The sequence below is a fragment of the Mastomys coucha genome, unplaced genomic scaffold, assembly GCF_008632895.1.
Source record: "Mastomys coucha isolate ucsf_1 unplaced genomic scaffold, UCSF_Mcou_1 pScaffold6, whole genome shotgun sequence".
In the NCBI taxonomy this organism is placed as follows: domain Eukaryota; kingdom Metazoa; phylum Chordata; class Mammalia; order Rodentia; family Muridae; genus Mastomys; species Mastomys coucha.
Genome location: NW_022196912.1, coordinates 132,373,622 through 132,393,680, shown reverse-complemented (window position 1 = coordinate 132,393,680; position 20,059 = coordinate 132,373,622). Strand labels below are relative to the sequence as shown.

Here is a 20,059-nt window from a genome sequence, read left to right as displayed (position 1 = left end):
GATTGTGTTTTCCTGTAGTTCTTTAAGGGATTTTTGTGTTTCTTCTTTAAGAACTTCTAGCTCTTTACATGTATTCTCCTGTATTTCTTTGAGGGTGGTATTTATGTCTTTCTTAAGGTCCTGTATCATCATCATAAGTGATGTTATATCTGAATCTTGTATTTCTGGTGTAATGGTGTGTCCAGGACTTGCTATGGTCGGAGAATTGGGTTCTGATGATGGCAAGTGACCTTGGTTTGTGTTGTTTATTTTCTTACGCTTGCTCCACACACACACACACACACACACACACACACACACACACACACACACACACACACACACACCCCACGCACCTGGTTAACTCTAGTGCTACCTGCCTTTGCTAAATCTGACTGAAGCCTGTCCTTCCTGTGATCCTGGTTGTGTCAGAACTTCTCAGAATCAAGCTGACTCTGTGATCCTGTGATTCTGGGATCCTGGGATCCTGGGCTTGTTAAATCACCTGGGCGTGTGGCTTTCTCTGTGAGTTGTGGGACTGGCTGCAGAGCTTGTGCCCAAGGTCTGCTCAGAACACTAACCCCGACAGACCAGAAGGAAGTGGAGTCACTGGGCTGGTGGAGTTCCTGTGTGCCTGGTCCCGCTGGACCCAGTTACTCCCAGTGTTCGGACAGATGTTGGTTCCTGCTCACCTCTGATCCTGGGTGTGTCAGAGCGCCTGGGAGTGGAGCTTCCTCTGGGTGTTGTGGGACTGGCTGCGGAGCTTGGGCCCAAGGTCTGCTCTGAACCCCAGTCCAGACAGACCGGAAGGAACCGGAGTCACTGCGCTGGTGGAGTTCCTGTGTGCCTGGTCCTGCTGGTCCCAGTTACTCCCAGTGTTGGGACAAATGTTGGTTCCTGCTTACTTCTGATTCTGAGTGTGTCAGAGCACCTGGGAGTGGAGCTTCCTCTGGGTGTTCCAAAATAATTTTTAAAACATGTTTTGCTTATATGCATTTGATTGGTTCTGAACACTATGGTTTTGCTTTAATAAAGTAGTTGTAGTAACTTAGAAGATAATTTGAATTGTCGCTTATTTGAAAAAGTGACATTCTCAGAATTCTCCAAAGACTTTTCCTTCACTTTGAAAGGAACACTAAATGGTCAAAAGTATTAAAATACATGTGAAAGACACATTCATTATCCCCCTTCTTCAATCAGCTTGAGGCTTGATGAAAATGATCAGGTGAATTTTGGAAGCAACATAATGCCATTATTGCCAAACTGAGTCCTGAGAGAACCAGCTGATATTTCTAGGTTCTGTATTGCAGAGGAAAGAACTGTACCAGGTGCACAGGCATAGAGGTAGAAATAGATATTACTAAGAAAGTAGGTCAGACAGATGGAAAAGCTATAGGCCTAGGTCATCAGAGTCAGTAAAGAAGCACCTTCCTTTAACTTCTGAAGACTGTGTTTTCCCCTCACACAGGTTCTGTGGCCAGAAGGAGAGACTTCCAGTGGTTCTATCAGTGTTTCTTTGAGCTTTTTAAAATTTTTTATTTGATATTTTCTTTATATTTCAAATGATATCCCCTTTCCCAGTTTCTCCTCAAAAAAAAAAAAAAATCCCTCCCTCCTCCCTCTGCTCATCAACCCATTCTTTCCCACTTTCTGGCCCTGATATTCCTCTACACTGGGGCATAGAACCTTCACAGGACCAAGGACCTCTCCTCCCATTGATGACCGACTAAGCCATCCTCTGCTACATATGCAGTTAGGGCCATGAGTCCCACCATGTATACTCTTTGGTTGGTGGTTTAGTCTCCAGGAGCCCATAGGGTACTAGTTAGTTCATATTGTTGTTCCTCCTATGGGGCTGCAAACACAACTCCTTGGGTCCATTCTCTAGCTCCTTTATTGGGGACCCTGTGCTCAGACCAATGAATGGCTGTGAGCCTCTACTTCTGTATTAGTCAGGCACTGGCAGAGCCTCTCAGGAGACAGCCATATCAGGCTCCTGTCAGCAAGTACTTGCTGGCATCCACAATAGTGTCTGGGTTTGGTGACTGAATTTGGGAAGGATTCCCAGGTGGGGCAGTCTCTGGATTGTCCTTCCTTCAGTCTCTGCTCTATACTTTGCCTCTGCAAGTCCTTTCATGGGTATTTTGTTTCCCCTTCTAAGAAGGATCAAAGTATCCACATTTTGGTCTTCCTTCTTATTTAGTTTCTTGTGATTTGCGGATTGTATCTTGGGTATTCTGAGCTTCTGGGCTAATGTCCACTTATCAGTGAGTGCATACCATGTGTGTTCTTTTGTGATTGGGTTACCTCACTCAGGATGATATTCTCCAGATCCATCCATTTCCCTAAGAATTTCATAAACTCATTGTTTTTAATAGCTGAGTAGTACTCTGTTGTGTAAATGTACCACATTTTCTGTATCCATTTCTCTGTTGAGGGACATCTGGGTTCTTTCCAGCTTCTGGCTATTATAAATAAGACTACTATGAACATAGTGGAGCATGTGTACTTATTACATGTTGGAGAATCTTCTGGGTATACGCCCAGGTGTGTTATAGCTGGGTCCTCAGGTGGTACTATGTCCAATTTCCTGAGGAACAACCAAACTGATTTCCAGAGTGGTTGTACCAGCTTGCAATCCCACCAGCAATGAAGGATTGTTTCTCTTTCTCCACAATCTTGTCAGCATCTGCTTCAGACCCACAGGAGGAACAAGCTCGAGCCAGAGACAGCAAGAATATCTATCACCAGATTTTATGAGTTTCTAAGTTAATCCCAGGCCATGATAATGTCTCTTGAAAAGAGGACAATAAAAAAGGAAAGAGGAAATGAGTAGCCTAAACCTCTAGCTCTGAACACATGATGTTGGATTCCAAGTGGTTTTCAGAGTTGAATGCTCAGTCTTGAAGTAAAAGGTCTTTGCTGTACAGTTAACTTTCGGACATGATAATCTTTGTAGTCACTCTACATGCTAGATGAAATTTTTGTGGCCTTCGTATGTTTTGTTACTTTAAATACCATACTTCTTATATTATTCCTAAAATGGTGTCCAGTCCAGATAAGTGTCAAGTAATTGTCAAACATATTAAAAGTAAACAAAAAGAAAAAAAGCCAAGTTGAAAAGAAGGGAAACAGGGCAAGTGTGAGTACTGATATCCCAGGAGATCTGTGCCAGACTGAATGACAGGGAAGAAACAAAGCAGTAAGGGAATACTAAAGTGGTATTTCCTCACCCCAAAGCCAGGTCACCCATAGCACTTTCACTCAGAAGTATTTATAAATCAACTACTGACTTGTCAAATTGATCATGTTTAAGATCCATCTCTTTTTAGGGAGAATAAAACTCTTAAAGGACATTTAAGGAAATAAGCATACATTGTCCCTTTAAGTGGCCTAACTGGTAAAATGTGCTATAGGACATTTAGAATGGCTTCAAGCCAAAATGCCTTGGCGTTTACCTAGGTGATAACATGGGTCAGATACTAGCTCTTAGTATTAGTTACAAGGAATTGAATTGTGGCCTCTAGAAAACATCTAGGGGCTTTTTCTTATGCTTCACAGATTTTATCAGCTTCAGACATAGACTTAGGCACTTATGATTCAGGCTGTGTGAAAGTAAATAATGGGAAATAGGCCTGCATCAAGATTTTAGGAAGACAAACAATAAACACAATTAGAGAGAATCCAGATGCTTAGGAGGGCTGGCAGGGTAAACAACTCTCTAGTAAGTCTAAATGAAATTCTTAAAAAAACAAGGCCCTATTGCAGACAAAAAAGTGAAGCTTTCAATTAGACAGCTTTATAATTGGTTAACTGAAATGCCAGGACCACCACAGCAGCACAATTCTCATAATATTCTTTTCTCAGCCTGATTTTTCAACCCACGTAGAAAACATTAGTGTTCATCTTGTGTGCTATGTTCATGCTAGATTCTGCTCATTTAATAGGGTTATAGGCATAAATGTAGCTGATAGATAGAACATATGTGTCCAGTCTCTGGCTGCTCCTGGATAGAATTTTGTTTACAAGTCCTTGCCTGTGGGCTGGGTTTCAGGGATTCATCAGCTGTCCAGCTGACACCTGCTGGAAGGCATTAACTGACTTGACTGACTGAACATCTCGTGGAAAGTCTGCAACCTGGTCACCCAACAGAATTGTTGCTTCACAGTAAGATGTGGAATCTCAAAAGTAAATATCCACCTGTATGACTCAAAATGACAAAGAACATGTAGCTGGTGATTCTAACATCACCATCTCAAAACAGAGAATATTGGTCTTAACTAAAATATCTTGAAAAAGTTGTAACATTTTAAAAAATATTTTATCTTTAAAAAATATTTCATCACTGTGAATATTTTTATTTAATTCAATGAAAATCAGATCACATTGCTTTTAAGAAACTCTAAAGAAATATGTATATGCTATGTGCATAACAGAATCCATATAAACCTGGTACATGCAGGATTTCTGATGACTATCTTTGTATTAAATGCTTTTGTTCTGTGCATGGTATTTATAGTTCTTATTGTGTATAGAATTCCAAGAGGTGACATGGCTCTTTGATATCTCTTGTCAGTCATTTCCAGTGGCCCCACACCATCCACCCTCCACATATTCATCATCAAGCATTTATTATTTGTCATAAATGATTGTTTGTATAGTGATATTGATTAGTATATCTTGTGTGGGTTGACTTGATTGATATTATTGCTTGCCTCCAAAATATACCTATTCTATGACTTCCATTCTTGTGGCCTTGGGGCCTCACTGTCCTGATGTAATAGATTAATTTAATCAAAAGCCATGTTAATATGAAATCCAATAAGAGAAACAAGAATGTGCTTTTTATAAGTGGGGATGATATATTTCAGACACTTCCAACAGGATTACCTAGATGGTAGCTTCAGTTAGTAGGTCTCCCTGAATGTTCTTTCTATTAATTAATGAATATGGAGAAGATTAACTCACATTTTTTCAATTGCCTGTAGTCTGTCAGCATTCAATGGAATCCAAGAAAATCTTACCTCAGCTGAAACCTCTCCAGATTTTCCTCGATGAGGAATTTCATATGCCTGCATCTGATGCTTAGTGAGGCCTGCAGACTTTTCAGCAAGTTCCCTCCAGCTTCTTCCAAGCTTTACAGCTGAAGTCAGAATAACAGCCTCTTGGATAAGACGTGCCACTAACCCTTGGCAATCCAGTTTTAGCAGAGCCTGGGGCAGCAAATATGTATCATATTTTGAACCAACTCATTGATTTTTTCCCTCTAAACTATAATTTGCATTATGTATTCTAAAAATTGGAATCTCTTTCCCCACCACACATAGAGTTGAGGTTTTTAAACTCAGAATGCTGATTCACATTTAAAAATAATTCAACAAGCAACTACAGTGATCATAACTATTCTAGAGTTAGGGGAACGTTTTTATAGCCTCAGTAGCTAACCATGGGATCATGCATAAACCACTTTACTTATATATATCTTAATGCCTTAGTGGAACAATATTCACCCTTTTATCAGTACCCATGACTCCAGGAATTAATAATTTCTGAATCTAGAGGTAATTACTCATTTTCCAAAAAACTTATTCCTTGCCTTACCAGAGGATTAATACAGAATCTATTTCAACAAAATGTAATTTAAATTTTTCCTAGAATCATGTTTATTGAATAGACATATGATATTCCTTTAATTTTGAACAAAGCCACAGAAGTTTCTGAGTTTAAATCATTACTAATGTGATTCTGTTAATATAAAACAAAAGGTAATAAAGGCGAACACTCTCCTACAATGGGAAAGTGAAATGCTATCAGACTATTTCTTCATTGATTGCTCATGTTCTTCTTTACTTTCATGTTATGGGGCTCCTATGATATTTGAAAGGCTGTATAAATATATGACAAAAGAAGAAAATATTTCTTGAGTTTAAAAGAGAAGGCCCAACACAAACACAACCTTTAGATTATCTTTACAGACCAATTTTTCTGAGAAAAATTAACTCTCAGATCATGCATCTAAATGTATGACCTTGTAGAAAAACTTCTCTATTTGGTGTTCAACAACTTCAATGTATCTGAGACCTCTAGTTTTTCATTTCACCTCTCATTTTTGTTACAAATATCATCAAGTTTATCAAATTCTCTAAAATGAATTATTATGATCAACCAATACTCACCACAATCAGTTCATAAAGAAACTTCCTGGTATTTTTGTCTTCATGGCAATCTTCCTTTAACTTCTTGACAATGTAAGAAACCCTTTCTGGTTCCTTTTCAGCTTCAATTCTATCAAAATCTTCCAGTGCCAGATGTGAGTAACCCAAGACATTAGCTAATACTTTCCAGTCATGAACTTTTTCTGACACTAAGGTCAATACAACAGAGTATATATAAGTCAGATTTTTAAATGGCAAGGCAATTTGTTCCAGAAGATTCTTGGTTGTCAAAATGCCATCAGACATTGACATCACTTGTTCTTTGGAAATCACCTTGACATTTTTGCAATGCACGAGTCCAATCTTACCTCGGAGGACTCCTACATACCATTCTTTCACTTTGGACTGTCCGATGGCTCTTACTGTACCTTCTCCAAGAAGGGCAACTGTGTCCCCTTTTAAATATTCAAGCAAATAATCAATCTTATTTTGCCTCAGTACTGTCTTCAGTGTGACTCCGTAATTGGTAAAGTTCAATTTTTTATCTTGGAAAGTGGGATAGTTAACAAGTCCTGTTGACAAGAAAGGCACTCTCCTGTCTTCTCTCTTCTGGAAAAAGTCTGACAGATATGAGAACCTTTTTAGATTTGGGGACGGATCAGGTGAAGTGACAAAGAACTGTGTCACTGGTTTTCCATTGGGGGGCTTTACCTGAGCCCGGAAAACAAACAAGTGCATCTCTCTGTGGTCAACTAAAGAAAAGAAAACTTGTTGATGAACTACCACACCTGCTTCTAATTGCCTTCGTGCAATTATTTTTCTTTCTCCCTCTTCCTTTACTTCAAAATCAGGATCACATGAAAAAGTTGAAATAATTAAATCTTGTGGCTTGTCAAGTGAAAACGAATGCTTCCCCCACAGGTGAAATACTACTGGAGATGTGTTTTTTCCACCTTTCCCAATGTCAGAGACTGTAAACTTTCCTGGCACATAGTTGTGTCCGCAAACAATGAAAACAGCAGTAAAGCTTGGATGGAGATATTTGGGTCCATAAATTCCAATGGAGGTGGTTTTGTGGATGTAATTCCAAATAGTAGTAGCTGGTGGCTGAATGACCGTTGCTTGTGCAGCTATGACTATATACATTACGTGGTTCAGATCAAGAAGCTTAGCTTGGATGGTATCTTTGTAGATATAGCAGTTGTTTAGCACTTGGAAAGGGCCTTCTCTGTCCAGGCTGTGCAAACACACCATTTTTGTCATAACATGGCTCAGAGGATCTGTTTTCACTTCTGTTCCAGTTTTCATCTCCAACAAAATAGCTTCCAAGGTATTCAGATTGCTTAGCTTGATTTCCAAGAGAGGGCTTACAGTACAAGAGAGATCATGGTTCAGCTTTGCTGGAGGATCCAGAAATGCTCTCAGAGATACCTCCTGGAAGTCTCCTACAGCTACGTGTCCTTGGGGTACATGAATAGTGATGTCTGAGTCAGGTAATTGGACTGACCCTCCTTGGTGATTTAATTTACAAACTGCAATGGTCTCTGCAGTTTGTGTTTGAGCCCACCCAGGACTCTGATTAATTGTATTCAGATCTAGGCAAGAGCGGGCCAGCTGACGTTGACTTAGCCAAGCCATTTTATATGCTTCTCGGTCATTTTGAAGCCATTCTAAGTCTTGTATTAGGATCTGATCAGAGATATATATACTTTGATGAGTGTGTGTCATATCACCCAAGACATCCAGGAGTTCTGAAACACTCTTAGACCTTCCTGACTTCTTTGAGGAAGATAATTTAAGCCCCTGACCCATGTCAAGTTCATCACCGGAGGAGTCAAAAGAATTTTCTGTTTCTATTTGTCTTAAAAAAAGAAAAGGATCTTCCTTCAAGATAGACATATTTTCTCTCTTGTTTTTATTTCTTAGCTGTGTGATGTCCTCAAGAAATGGGTTTGAGGCAGACAGTTCACTCCAGAATGGATTTGTAGCTTTGGCATCACTATCACCATGAAGAGTAGAAGCATCTGGCCAGTTGTGAGGAGAGCATGCTTGTTATTTAAACAGAAGCAAAACAAAGATAAAATGAAGTAAGAGTATAAGATATGACCATGATTAATTTCTTCATACCTTAAAAACTCAAAATTTACTTTAGGCTTTCACTTTTGATTCCCAGGCTGATGTTTACGACAAGCTCAGGAATAAATCATAGTAATTTGTTTATAATGAGGAAAGTGGCATTTTATTCAAAGTTGTTTTGAGTAGAGGTATATTAATTTTATCTTAATGTATCATAAAATATAAAGTAAATGACTGTTGAGTACAATATATAGTTATATATAACAATATATTAATAATGTATTTATTTTTTAATGTTTACTTATGCTAGCATACAGTTATACCTTATTATCTTATGTATCATTTACCCAAAGCAAACTCCTGAAAAAACAGGCAACATCAAGTTTTTCTAAACATTGAACTGTTGATATCATTATATCCAAAAGATTAACTGTTTCTTTTCAAATGATATCTAAGAAATGTAAAAAATATCCATACACAATCGAATAGTTTTCAAAATAGTCTTCTAAGTTAGCATTATCATTATTTATTCATTTTCTAGTAACATTGTGTTAATAAACAACAATATATTTTGCACGTGTATAAAAGACACATTGAATAAACAGATTTCCCATGAATTTATTGCCTGAAGTAATTTACTGGACTTTTGAGAGATTGCATTTGGTAAAGGATGGGATGTCACCAGGCACAGAAACACTTTCTTACATCTTTGGAAAGGGAGAAAAGAACACAGGAAATATTCCTAATACTTCCTGTAGCATCAGGATCATTTCAAGTTTAGAGTAGCATTTAGTTGGCTCTTTCATAGAAATACTAGTCACAAACATGAGGACATTATGCATTTGATACTGCTTTAGGGACAATGAAAACCATCACAGACAATTGAGTTATCTGAAGTTCTCTAGAAAAAGGAATTTCAGAAAATGTTACTTTCTTCCCTAATATTTGTGGAACTTTTATCTTGACAAGTAAGTTATGCTACTATTAAAAGATATAAGATGGGTTTTGAAAAACAGAAATAATATTTCCCTTATTACTACAAATCCCCAACTCTCTCAAAAGTCAACTTTTTCTCTCTTAGTATCAGGTCAATTGGGATTTGCTCCATGAAGAGTATTAGGCCTTCTCATCCCTACTCATCCTTATCACCATCCCACCAAGTTTACAAGATTTTCAGGACATACTATTTATTTGTTAATTTGTGCCTCTTTTTGATATCTGTTTTAATCTGTGAGTGTGCTTTTTATTTGTGTGTGTGTGTTGTATGTATATGTGTGTGTAGATGGGTGCACACAATTACATGTGGAGGCCAGAAGTCAACATCAGGTGTATTTCTTTATGACACTTCACCTTATCTTTGAGACAGCATTGAAGCTGGAGTTCAGTGATGAGTTATACTTGCTGGGCAGTAAGCTCCAGGTATTTGCCTGTCTCTGATCCATAGTGCTGGAACTACAGATGCACACCCATGCATGGATTTTAATGTATACTGGCAAAAAAAAAAAAAAAAAAAAAAAAAAAAAAAAAAAAAAAAAAAGCCTTGTTCTCATGTTTATATGGCAATCATTTTACCACCCACTGAGGCATCTCTCTAGCCCCTATTAGTATACTTTCTTAAGAAATCATTTATTTTTAATGATATTCTATTCTGTGACAGCACTTGTACTTGATAATTTTGTAAATTTTCCATAGCACATTCTAGAGGCAAACATTTCCTATGTACTGGAAATTATTTGATTTGTTTACATAGAAATATTAGGATATTATAAATTCCTGTACCTGTAATAGTGTGATTTTTTGAGAGTTTTGAGACTTCCATGTCAATCAAATTTCCTTCAGATCTACTTCGACCAATTCCTCGTGGCCAACGATAGGCTCTTTCACTGATTAGCATTTTGCCACCTACAAAGCAAATAGAGGCATATTTATTGTAAGCACATATAAGTAAGTTGGCAGAGGACACATTCTAAAAAAATGTTCATTCATATTTAAACAGAAACTTCATGTAAGAATATCTACATATGTCTCTTGTTCTGGTAGATATCCAGAAATGTGTACTAGCATTTTCTTTTATGACAATTCTGAAATAACGACAAACAAAGAATTTACCCTGGTAAAGAATTCATTAGTGAGTCAGTATAAAATACTCAGTGAACATCTCATAGATAAGACAAAGAATAATAAATTGATACTTTAATAAATAGAGAATATCTGACTATTAGAAAATTACATATAACAAATCTGGAAGTAACCAACAGTCATCCAACTGGACTTAAGGCCTACTTAATAGAAGGGAATTCATGCCAGACACTGTAAACCTAGCCAAATGGGAAGAACCTATTACTGCCACTCTTCTAAACAAGTAATATTTCTAACTGCATTCTAAATAGTCATCCTTTACCCACAGATAGGTGTAGCTCTTACCCTTCATCAAAGATGCTTCTTTCTGTAGCAGAAAGAGACAATTACAAAGAACAACTAACTGACTATGGGTAACCACTCCCCAATTGATATTTCTACAATACAACCCCTATACCTAAGGCTCAGGAAACATTTCAGGGTGGGATACTGTAGAGCCAGAAGCTCAGGAAATATGCTTTGAGATAGTGTCTTTTGCATATGACAGGAAAGCTTTACCTGTGAAAAAAACCTAATAAAAAGTGAAATTGTATATACTCTAGTAGAAGTATTAATAGATACAACACAACCACTTGGAAATCCATCTGGCAAGATCTGTAAGGACATTCACAGCCTGGTACCCAGGGATTTTAATTCTACTCAGTGTTGTTATTTTCCCAAAAGTGGTGATTCATGTCTTTAATACCAGGTCTTGGAAAGTTGAGGCAGTGGGGCTGCTGTGAGGTCAAAGCTAGCCTGGACTACACAGTGAGTTACAAGTCAGAGTGAGGTGCCAAAAAAGATATCACTCACAGACAGAAAAAAAATATTTAAAGAAACTAAAAGCCTTTTCTTGCTTTAGAAAGAGAAAATAGAAAAAGAAAGAAGAAAGAGAAGAAGAGCACAGAAAGTAGGAAAGGAAGGATTAGCATTTTCTAAGACACTGGCTAAAATATCTTAAAAGGTAGTATACTTAAAAACCTAAATGGTCCAATAACAAGCCTTCTTCTGATAGGAGAAATTACGTTGAAAATTGAATTCTGCAATATGCAAATTTATTTGAGTCCTCAAGTTTCCTGGCAGCCCTTTAAAAATTCCGTGGTTGGATTTTACCAAGTATGATGTCCAAAGTTAAAAGTCCTTAGCACACCACAGTCTGACAGAGCTCAAGTCCTCTAGCAAAATTTAGCAAACTAATTAACATAGAAAAACAGGTCTTTCAGTGGAATAGCATTTTCAGAGAGATAAAGTACATTTTAAATGAAAGGCCAATTTAACCATCTGCCTGAGCTCTTTCATTTCGGGGCAGGGGGATGGGTAAGAACAACAAAGAACAATTTACATTCCAAGATTCCTTTGAAATGAATAACTTTCCAAGTTAAAAAAATCTAAACCATTAAAATAAAGGAGAACACTCACAGGACCCTGGACAATTAATATAACTATGGAAGGACCATGACATATAACTTCCATATAACTATGGAAGGGCCGCACGAGACCCTTGATGAAGGATTATAGCATCTTGGGAACACAGACACAGGACTATTACTTGTAGTTCGTCATCGATTTACCCTTCAATACAGTCACCCCAGTCATCAGCAGGCCCTCAACCTGGTTGTTTTAAAGCCCTGTACCAGATTCACCTGTTGGCCTAATCAAACACAGCCTCTAGGCTCACCTGAGTGTTTCTGCTGTAGAAAGTCTGGAGTTGTAGCCCAGACTTTGAAACAAAGTTGCCCAATGATACTGTGTTTGTGCAAAACTCATGCTGAGAGACACACCCGAAAACTCCAGTGCTTTCCCATCTGGGCTCCAAGCTGCTTCCAACAGCCTTGTGAAATTCTTCCTACCCTAATCCTCAGTAAACAATACTCACCACAGTACTAGATCCTAAATCTGGATTAGAATTTGGACAAGGGGAGAGGTGAAATATGGCAAACAATCTGAAGTGGCAAAAGGAAGCCTGTGCCCATTTCAGAGAACAGACTTGTTTATCCAGGGTAGCAAAGAGCAAAAGCCACGCTCTTCTTGCTGGTTTACTTAAGGCAGCTGCTTTCCAAAGCAGCATTTGTCATCAAACATTGTCTAAAGAAGCATGAATCTGCGTTTTCTGGAATGAGCAGATATCAAAAAATCCATCCACCATCCACTTTATTTGGAACACAGGCTTTCTGATGTGCTTTTTACTTAGTATGAGTTTTAAAATCCCAGCCACCACGTTTTACTTAAAGAACTGATGAGTAGAGGTTTGTCCTTGCAGTATTTACTAATAGTACATCAACAAAACTGACCAATATACAACTTAAATATTCTAAGACCTTTTTTGAGGGAGAAAAGAGTGGGAACTGGGTATAGAATTTGGTAAATAACAAACAAACAAAAAACAACAAACCTTAAAAACAATGCACTTTAAAAGATTTCTTTCCCACCACCCCAGTTGGTCCTCCTGGGACAGCCTATAGAGGTGAGTGGGGCTCGGTTACCTGAGGAAACCTTTCAGGGCCCCCAAACTAACCAGCTTGGAGCCCTGCCTGACCAATCTCATCCTAGTCTGATCTGCCTACCATCCCACCTAGGACAGAGTCTGCAGATGTGAGTTGCTCACAGTCCTCTGAGCCCCATTATTTAGCTCTGGGCTTGCTCTGCAGTTCAGAGGACACTTGAGGACCCCAAGTTCATCCTGTTTCCCACTGGAAACCTTGGGGGAGCTCCAAGACTAACCAGCTTGGAACCCTGCTCTACCAATCCTATCCCAGTCAGATCTTCCAGTCATCCCAGTTGGGTCCCACTGCCGAGGACACAGCCTGCAAAATGGGGTCAGCCTGAGGCACAGACAGCAGAGTCCAGTACCCTGACCTCCACTGTCTGGCCCACTGCTCACCCCACCTTTCCAAGAAGTCCTGCTGCTTCAGGATCATCCAGGCAACACCAGTGAAAAACAGATGCCTAAATGACAGAGTAAGAACACAATCAATAGACCCAGGGCAATACAGTGCCACCAGAGCCCAGCTATCCTGGTGCAACAAACCCTGGATATTCTAATGAAACTGAAGAACAAGAAGAGGATCTCAAATCCAATCTTATAAAGATGATAGAGGCCTTTAAAGAGGACATGAATAAATCTCTTAAGGAAATACAGAAAAATACATTCAAACAGGTAGAGGGATTTTAAAAGAAAGCAAATAAATATAAAGAAATATAAGAAAATACAAGAGAATAGGTGAAGGATATAAATGAAACTGTTCAAAACTTGAAAGGGGAAATAGAAGCAATAAAGAAAACACAAACCAAAACAATTCTGGAGATGGAAAACTTAGAAAAGAGAACTGGAACTACAGACATAAACATCACCAACAGAATATAGGGGATAGAAGAGAGAATCTCAAGTGTAAAAGATATGATAGAATAAATCAATATATCAGTCAAAGAAAATGCAAAATCTAAAAATTATTGCTTTTGCTACACACACACTCTCTCTCAATCAATATCAAAATAAGAGGAAGTAACAATCATTGGTCACTAATATCTTTCAAAAACAATGGACTTGATCCCCCAGTAAAAAGACACAGACTAACAGAATGGATGCATAAACAAAATCCATCATTCTGGTGTATATAAGAAACACACCTCAAAAAAATATAGACATTATCATAATATAAAGGGCTGGAAAAAAAGTTTTCCAAGCAAATAGACCCACGAAACATCCCAAGTAGCCACCATAAGATCTAATAAAATAGGCTTTCACACAAAATGATCAACACAATTCTTCACAGATTTTAAAAGAAAAATTCTCAACATCATATGGAAAACCAAAATCCAAGATAGCTAAAATTATCCTCAACAATAAGAGAACTTCTGGACATATTATTATCCCTGACTTCAAGATGTACTACAGAGAAGTAGTAATAAAAACTGCATGTTACTGGTATAGAAACAGATGGATCAATAAAATAGAATAAAAGACCCAGAATAAACCTTCAGACACTTATATTTTGACAAAGAAGCCAAAACCATACAATGGAAAAGGGAAACCATCTTCAGTAAGTGATGCTGGTCTAACTGAATGTTTACATGTAGAGGAATGCAAATAGATCCACATTTATTACCCTCCAAAAACTCAAGTCCAAATGGATCAAAGACTGAAAAGTAAAAGCAAATACGCTAGATCTAACAGAACAGAAAGTGGGGAATAGCCTTGGATTTATTGGTACAGGAGACAAGTTTCTTAACAGAACACCAATATCTCACATACTAAGATCAAGCATTAATAAATAAGACATCATGAACCTGAAAACCTTCTGTAAGTCAAAGAACACTGTCATTAGGACAAGAGGACTGTCTACAGATTGGGGAAAGATCTTCATTAACTCTACATCTGATAGAGTACTAATATCAAAAATATATAAAGAATTCAAGAAGTCAGACATCAACAATCCAAATAACCCAATTAAAAAAATGGGCACAGAGTTAAACAGAATTCTCAACAGAGGAATCTTAAATGGCTGAGTACTTAAAGAAATGTTCAAAAGCCTTATTTATCAGGGAAATGCAAATCAAAACAACCCTGAGATTCCACCTTATGTGCATCATAATGGTTAAGATTAAAAAACTCAAAGAACACCACATGCTGGCAAGGTAAACAGTCCTCCACTACTGGTGGGAGTGCAAACTTGTACAACCACTCTGGAAATCAATTTGGCAATTTTTCAGAAGATTGGGAATAGTTTTACCTCAAGACCCAGCTATACCACTCCTGGGCATATACCCAAAAGATGCTCCACCATCCCACAAGGATACTTGCTCAACTATGTTCATAGCAGTTTTATTTGTAGTAGCCAGACACTGGAAACAACCTAGATGTCTCTCAACTGAAGAACTGATAAAGATAATGTTTTATTTACACAATATAATACTACATGGGCATTCAAAACAAGGACATATTAAATTTCTCAGGCAAATGTTTGGAACTAGAAAATATCATCCTGAGTGAGGCCCAGATCCAAAAGGACATACATGGTATGTACTCACTTATAAGTAGATATAAGCCATAAAGTACAGAATAACCATAGTATAATCAACACACACAAAGAAGCCAGATAACAAGGAGGGGTCGAGGGAGGGTGGCTGGATCTTTTTTCAGAAGGGGGAATGAGTTAGGTATCAGAGGTAGGTGTAATGAGGGAACTGGATAGAAGAAGAAAGGACAGGGAGAGGAGGGGGAGGTGGGAGGGAAAGCATATGTAGGAATTGCAGAAAAGAGAGAAGGGAGATTGATCAGTGGTGGAGGGTTGGCAATCTCTAGGACTTGCCAGAGGCCTGGGATGCATAGAGGCCTCAGAGGGTCTATGAGGGTGACTCTAGCTGAGACTGTTAGCTGTAGCCAGCACTCCCAGTGAAGGAATAAGGACAGCAATCTACCCACAAAGCTTTCGACCCAAAGGGTGTCCTTCCTACAAGATGTACAGAGACAGTGATGGAGCCAAAACTGAGGAGATGGACAACCAAGGACTCTCCCAATCTGAGACCTGATCTCTGACACTCTTAATGATACTCTGTTATGCTTGCAGACAAGAACCTAGCATAACTGTCCCCTGAGAGGCTCCACCCAGCAGCTAATGGAAAGAGATGCAGAGATTCACACCCAAACAGATGGAGCTCAGGAAGTTTTACAGAAGAGTTGGGACTGAGGGACCAAAGAAGACAGGAATTCCACAGGAAAATCAACTGAGTCAAATAACCTAGACAGTTGGGGACTCCCAGAGACTGAATCACCTAGGTCCCCTGCACATATGTTGCAGATGAGCAGCTTGTCCTCTAACATGCAGGTCCCCTAACAACTAGAACAGGGTTTGTCCATGAGCTTGTTACATGCCTGATTGCCTATGGACCCCATGCCTCTAAATGGACAGCCTTTTCTGGCCCCAGTAGGAGAGGATATGCTTAGTTCCAGAGCAACTTGATGTGTATGTTGGAGGTGGGGGGAGATTGTTAGTAGGGGAGCTGGCACTCAGAAAGTGGAATGTGAGGAGGACTTGTGTGATAGGGTACTGGGAGGAGAGGAAGAGTTGATATGGGGTTGTAAAGTAAATAAAACCACAAATTAAAATAAAAGAAGAAATGAAATTTCTTTTTTTAAAGGTGTCAATCTATTTTTCCCATGCTGTAGATGAGTTGAAAGGCCTTGAACATTCTAGAAGTGCTCTAGCACTAAGCTAACCCCAGCTCTTTGAAATGTCTACAGTGGTCTTTACATAGGGAAAATAATTGTGTGATTTTTATATAATGAAAATCAGTACTATAGGTACCAAAGGGATCCTAGTATCTTCAATAGTCAGAATATCTTGGGTCCTTTTGATTTCCAAAGACCTGTATTATATTTAATTCTTTCCATGGTGTGCTATGCGGCATTAAAATATAAATATGTCTATGTCAGCTAACTCTTTTATAAATGGCAACAAATACTAAAATGTCAGGAAAGAATCTGATAGACTTTTCTTCTACTTTTAAATGTCAAACCTGTCCAAATAATATTATATTACCATGTAAATACAATTGGTATCAAGGACCTGACTGGCACACAAAGGAATCTCTGTCACTAAAGACACTCACTAGCATGTTAATGGTCTGTATGCTGATGAAAATGTAGCCTTCTAGGATGTCATCCTTAAGGAACATTCTGATGGAGATGTATATACCCCAACATGAGCTATGAAGGAGCTCCAATATTTGTTATCTTTGATCATCCTAAGCTAATATTTTAGTAGGTTGGCAGCCTGACAGCAAATATCAGCAGTCACTTTAGATGATTCTGTGGGTAGGGCAGGAGAAAGCCTGTATTAGGTGGTTTAATAAAAGATAGTAATTTCTATGATGTCTCTAACACTAGTAGCTCAAATCACTTCATCAATATATTATCTTGTTAATATCACTATGCAAGGTGTGGCATTGATCATTTGTTTATATTTTATTAAACTTCTTTAATTGGTAGAACTTAAGTTCAGGGAAATTATAAAAATTATGCAACATATCATATTTGCATATGTCAGATGCAGAAAACCAACAGGCTGGAGTCAGCTGTGCCTCCAGCTTAATGATATAGCCAAGAAACAGCTCCATAATCTTCACTCCTGAAGGTAAATTATCGAGGACTCTGCAAAGATACACAAAAGAAAATACCTAAAAAAAAAATTAAATAGTGCTTATGGGCATGTGTCCAGTTATATCAGACCCCATTCTCAGAAGGTTCTTTGCTTAATACAAGTATCTGCTGGAAAATTTATTATATTTTGGAGGAGAGATCACAAGAGTGACTGAACATATGAAAAACAACTTAAAGAAATATTTATTTTGCCTCATGGTTTTAGAGACATCAACCCATGATTAGCTGGTTTCATTGCTCTTAGGCCTGTGACAGGCAGAAGCGTCATAGTGGAAGGACATGGTATAAGGACTTTCCCATGTCATGGCAGCTAGGAAGCAGACAAAGAGAGAGAGGACTGGTCCACAAGCCAGGCAGTGTTTATCCTTCAGAACCAGATATATAGCTGATTTTAAAAGTGGCCCTGAAAAGGGTGGAAAAGCATTGGTTTAAATGAAAAACATGTTTTACTATCAATGAAATCAGTTGCAGAGAAGTGAAGTATGAGTATACGGCTAACGTTTAAACTTATCGTTGTTAGGTTTAGTAGTAAGGCAACTACCACCTGGATGTGACTTGCACTAGAAGGAAAAAGTTACGGGAACAGTGCTACTTATTTCCATCGATTTCACCAGTGTAGAAAATTATTGTTATATACCAGCAAACATCATCATGGCTTAGTGTTTAAGATGAATAGAAAATATGGCAAAAAAAGATTTATTATGTAACTAGTCAGATATAAGCAGGTTTGGAAGACACTGAGGTTGGACTCCTCTCTCATTATCAGCTTTACCACATCTTAAAATTTTAAAGTACCAAGGTGTAAATATCAGAGGTTTACTGAAACAAACAAATAAATGAATGAAAAAATAAATGAGCAAATAATAAAATATGGCATTTTTTGAAAGTTCAGAGCATGGAGCTTGAAGAAAGGAGTAATCAAAGTAATGTTTCAGACAACTGATAGAATATACATTGTAAAATAGTAATCTTCTAACATTAGGTTCCTCGGAGCTCCCAGGGTCTCAACCACCAACCAAGGACTGCACATAGAGGGGTCTGATTGTTCAAGCAGCATGTGTATGGTAGAGGATTGCAAAATCGATCATCAATAGGAGGAGAGGACCTTGGCCCTGTGAAGGTTCTATGCCCCAGTGTAGGGGAATGCCAGGGCCAGAAAGTGGGAGAGGGCGGGGTGGCAGGCATGGGGAGGGGGGAGGCAACAGGGGTTTGTTTTTGTTTGTTTTTTTTTGTTTTTTGGAGGGGAAACTGGGAAAGGAGAAATTCGCATGTAAATAAAGAAAATATCTAAAATAAAAAAAAAAAAAAGAATATAATTGTCCAATGATATTTGTTATTTTAATTTTACCTATACTCAAGTAGGTTCATTTTACATGGCTATGCATATGCACATATACCCATACACTCTTCTTTGGTTCAAAAAGATATTTTGAGAATTCTTACAAATATTCAAATAACACAAGTTTAAACATAGGAGTGTATATTATTCCTGGGTAAAATAAAAACAAATAAAAGAATAAATTAGGGGTGACATTTACGGGAAGTTGGTCAAAAGATCAAAATACAAATATTTTCTAACTCTTCAGCTTACTCAGCAATGATCTAGAAATGGGACTTTCCTTGTAAAAGTGACTACATTAGAAAAACACTATCATGTCCAAACTTTCCAGTGACCATGTGTTACAAATCAAACACTTAGAAGAGGCACAGCATTATTGGGAAGGAAGAGGAGTCAGACATATCATTAATCTACTGACAGTAACTTCTCAGAGCCTTGTCACAACAAATCCACTTGCCTGAACTCTCTTGATACATGTCAATGCCCAGGGCCAATTCTATCAGGTCAGACGGAAACTGTGGATTCAGCCAAACAATTCTCTGCCTCAGATCCTAGCATATGCACACATCAGTCCCCAAGTGAGAAGAAATGCAATGTGCCTACTTAGTAAGACCTAGCAAAAACAGCGTTTCTCACCTGAATTTCTGTTGACAGGTTTCAAATTAAACAGTCAAATTCTGATACCTATACACTGAGCATCTTTCTTCTGAGAATGTAAAAGTTAGATACTCATCAAGAAGCTAAAGCCCAGACTTGAGCAGAAAGTGTCTCCATATTTGTATACTATCCTAGAAAATAGGCTGCAATTTTTCTAGGCTCCTGAGTGAGCAATTGTGGAAAATTGTTAATGAGTTTGCTACCATTAACATAGGACATTTCCAACAACCTATTTTTCAACACTAACCTTAAGTATTAGATATTCCTAACAAACTCTTGGGAATGAATTAGTCCAGAACTGGGAGAGTTGAGATGCTGCTTGAGTTGTCCACTGTGACTTTATGACATAATTGTTGGTCTTAAGACACAACTCGAGATTTAGCAAGGGCAGGTAGCACTAGAGTTAACCAGATGGCCAGGGGCAAGCGTAAGAAAATAAACAACACAAACCAAGGTCACTTGCCATCATCAGAACTCAATTCTTCCACCATAGCAAGTCATGGACATAACATCACACCAGAAATGCAAGATTCAGATCTAAAATCACTTATCATGATGATGATACAGGACCTTAAG

The 20,059-nt window shown here is 38.2% G+C and overlaps 1 protein-coding gene across 4 annotated transcripts in view; it reads right to left on the bottom strand.

Annotated features, from left to right (window-relative positions):
• Macc1 (MET transcriptional regulator MACC1) overlaps positions 1-20,059 on the bottom strand; it is a 255,637-nt gene that overhangs the window by 11,607 nt on the left and 223,971 nt on the right. For 3 of the 4 annotated variants that reach the window (XM_031357692.1, XM_031357691.1, XM_031357693.1), the window contains exons 2-4: positions 9,990-10,112; positions 6,156-8,182; positions 5,004-5,192 (exon numbers count right to left, since the gene is read on the bottom strand). In XM_031357692.1, coding sequence (XP_031213552.1) covers positions 5,004-5,192; positions 6,156-8,182; positions 9,990-10,104 — 2,331 coding nt within the window. In that variant the 5' untranslated portion in view covers positions 10,105-10,112. The remainder of the gene's footprint in view (positions 1-5,003; positions 5,193-6,155; positions 8,183-9,989; positions 10,113-20,059) is intronic. The other variant, XM_031357694.1, reaches the window with a different exon arrangement.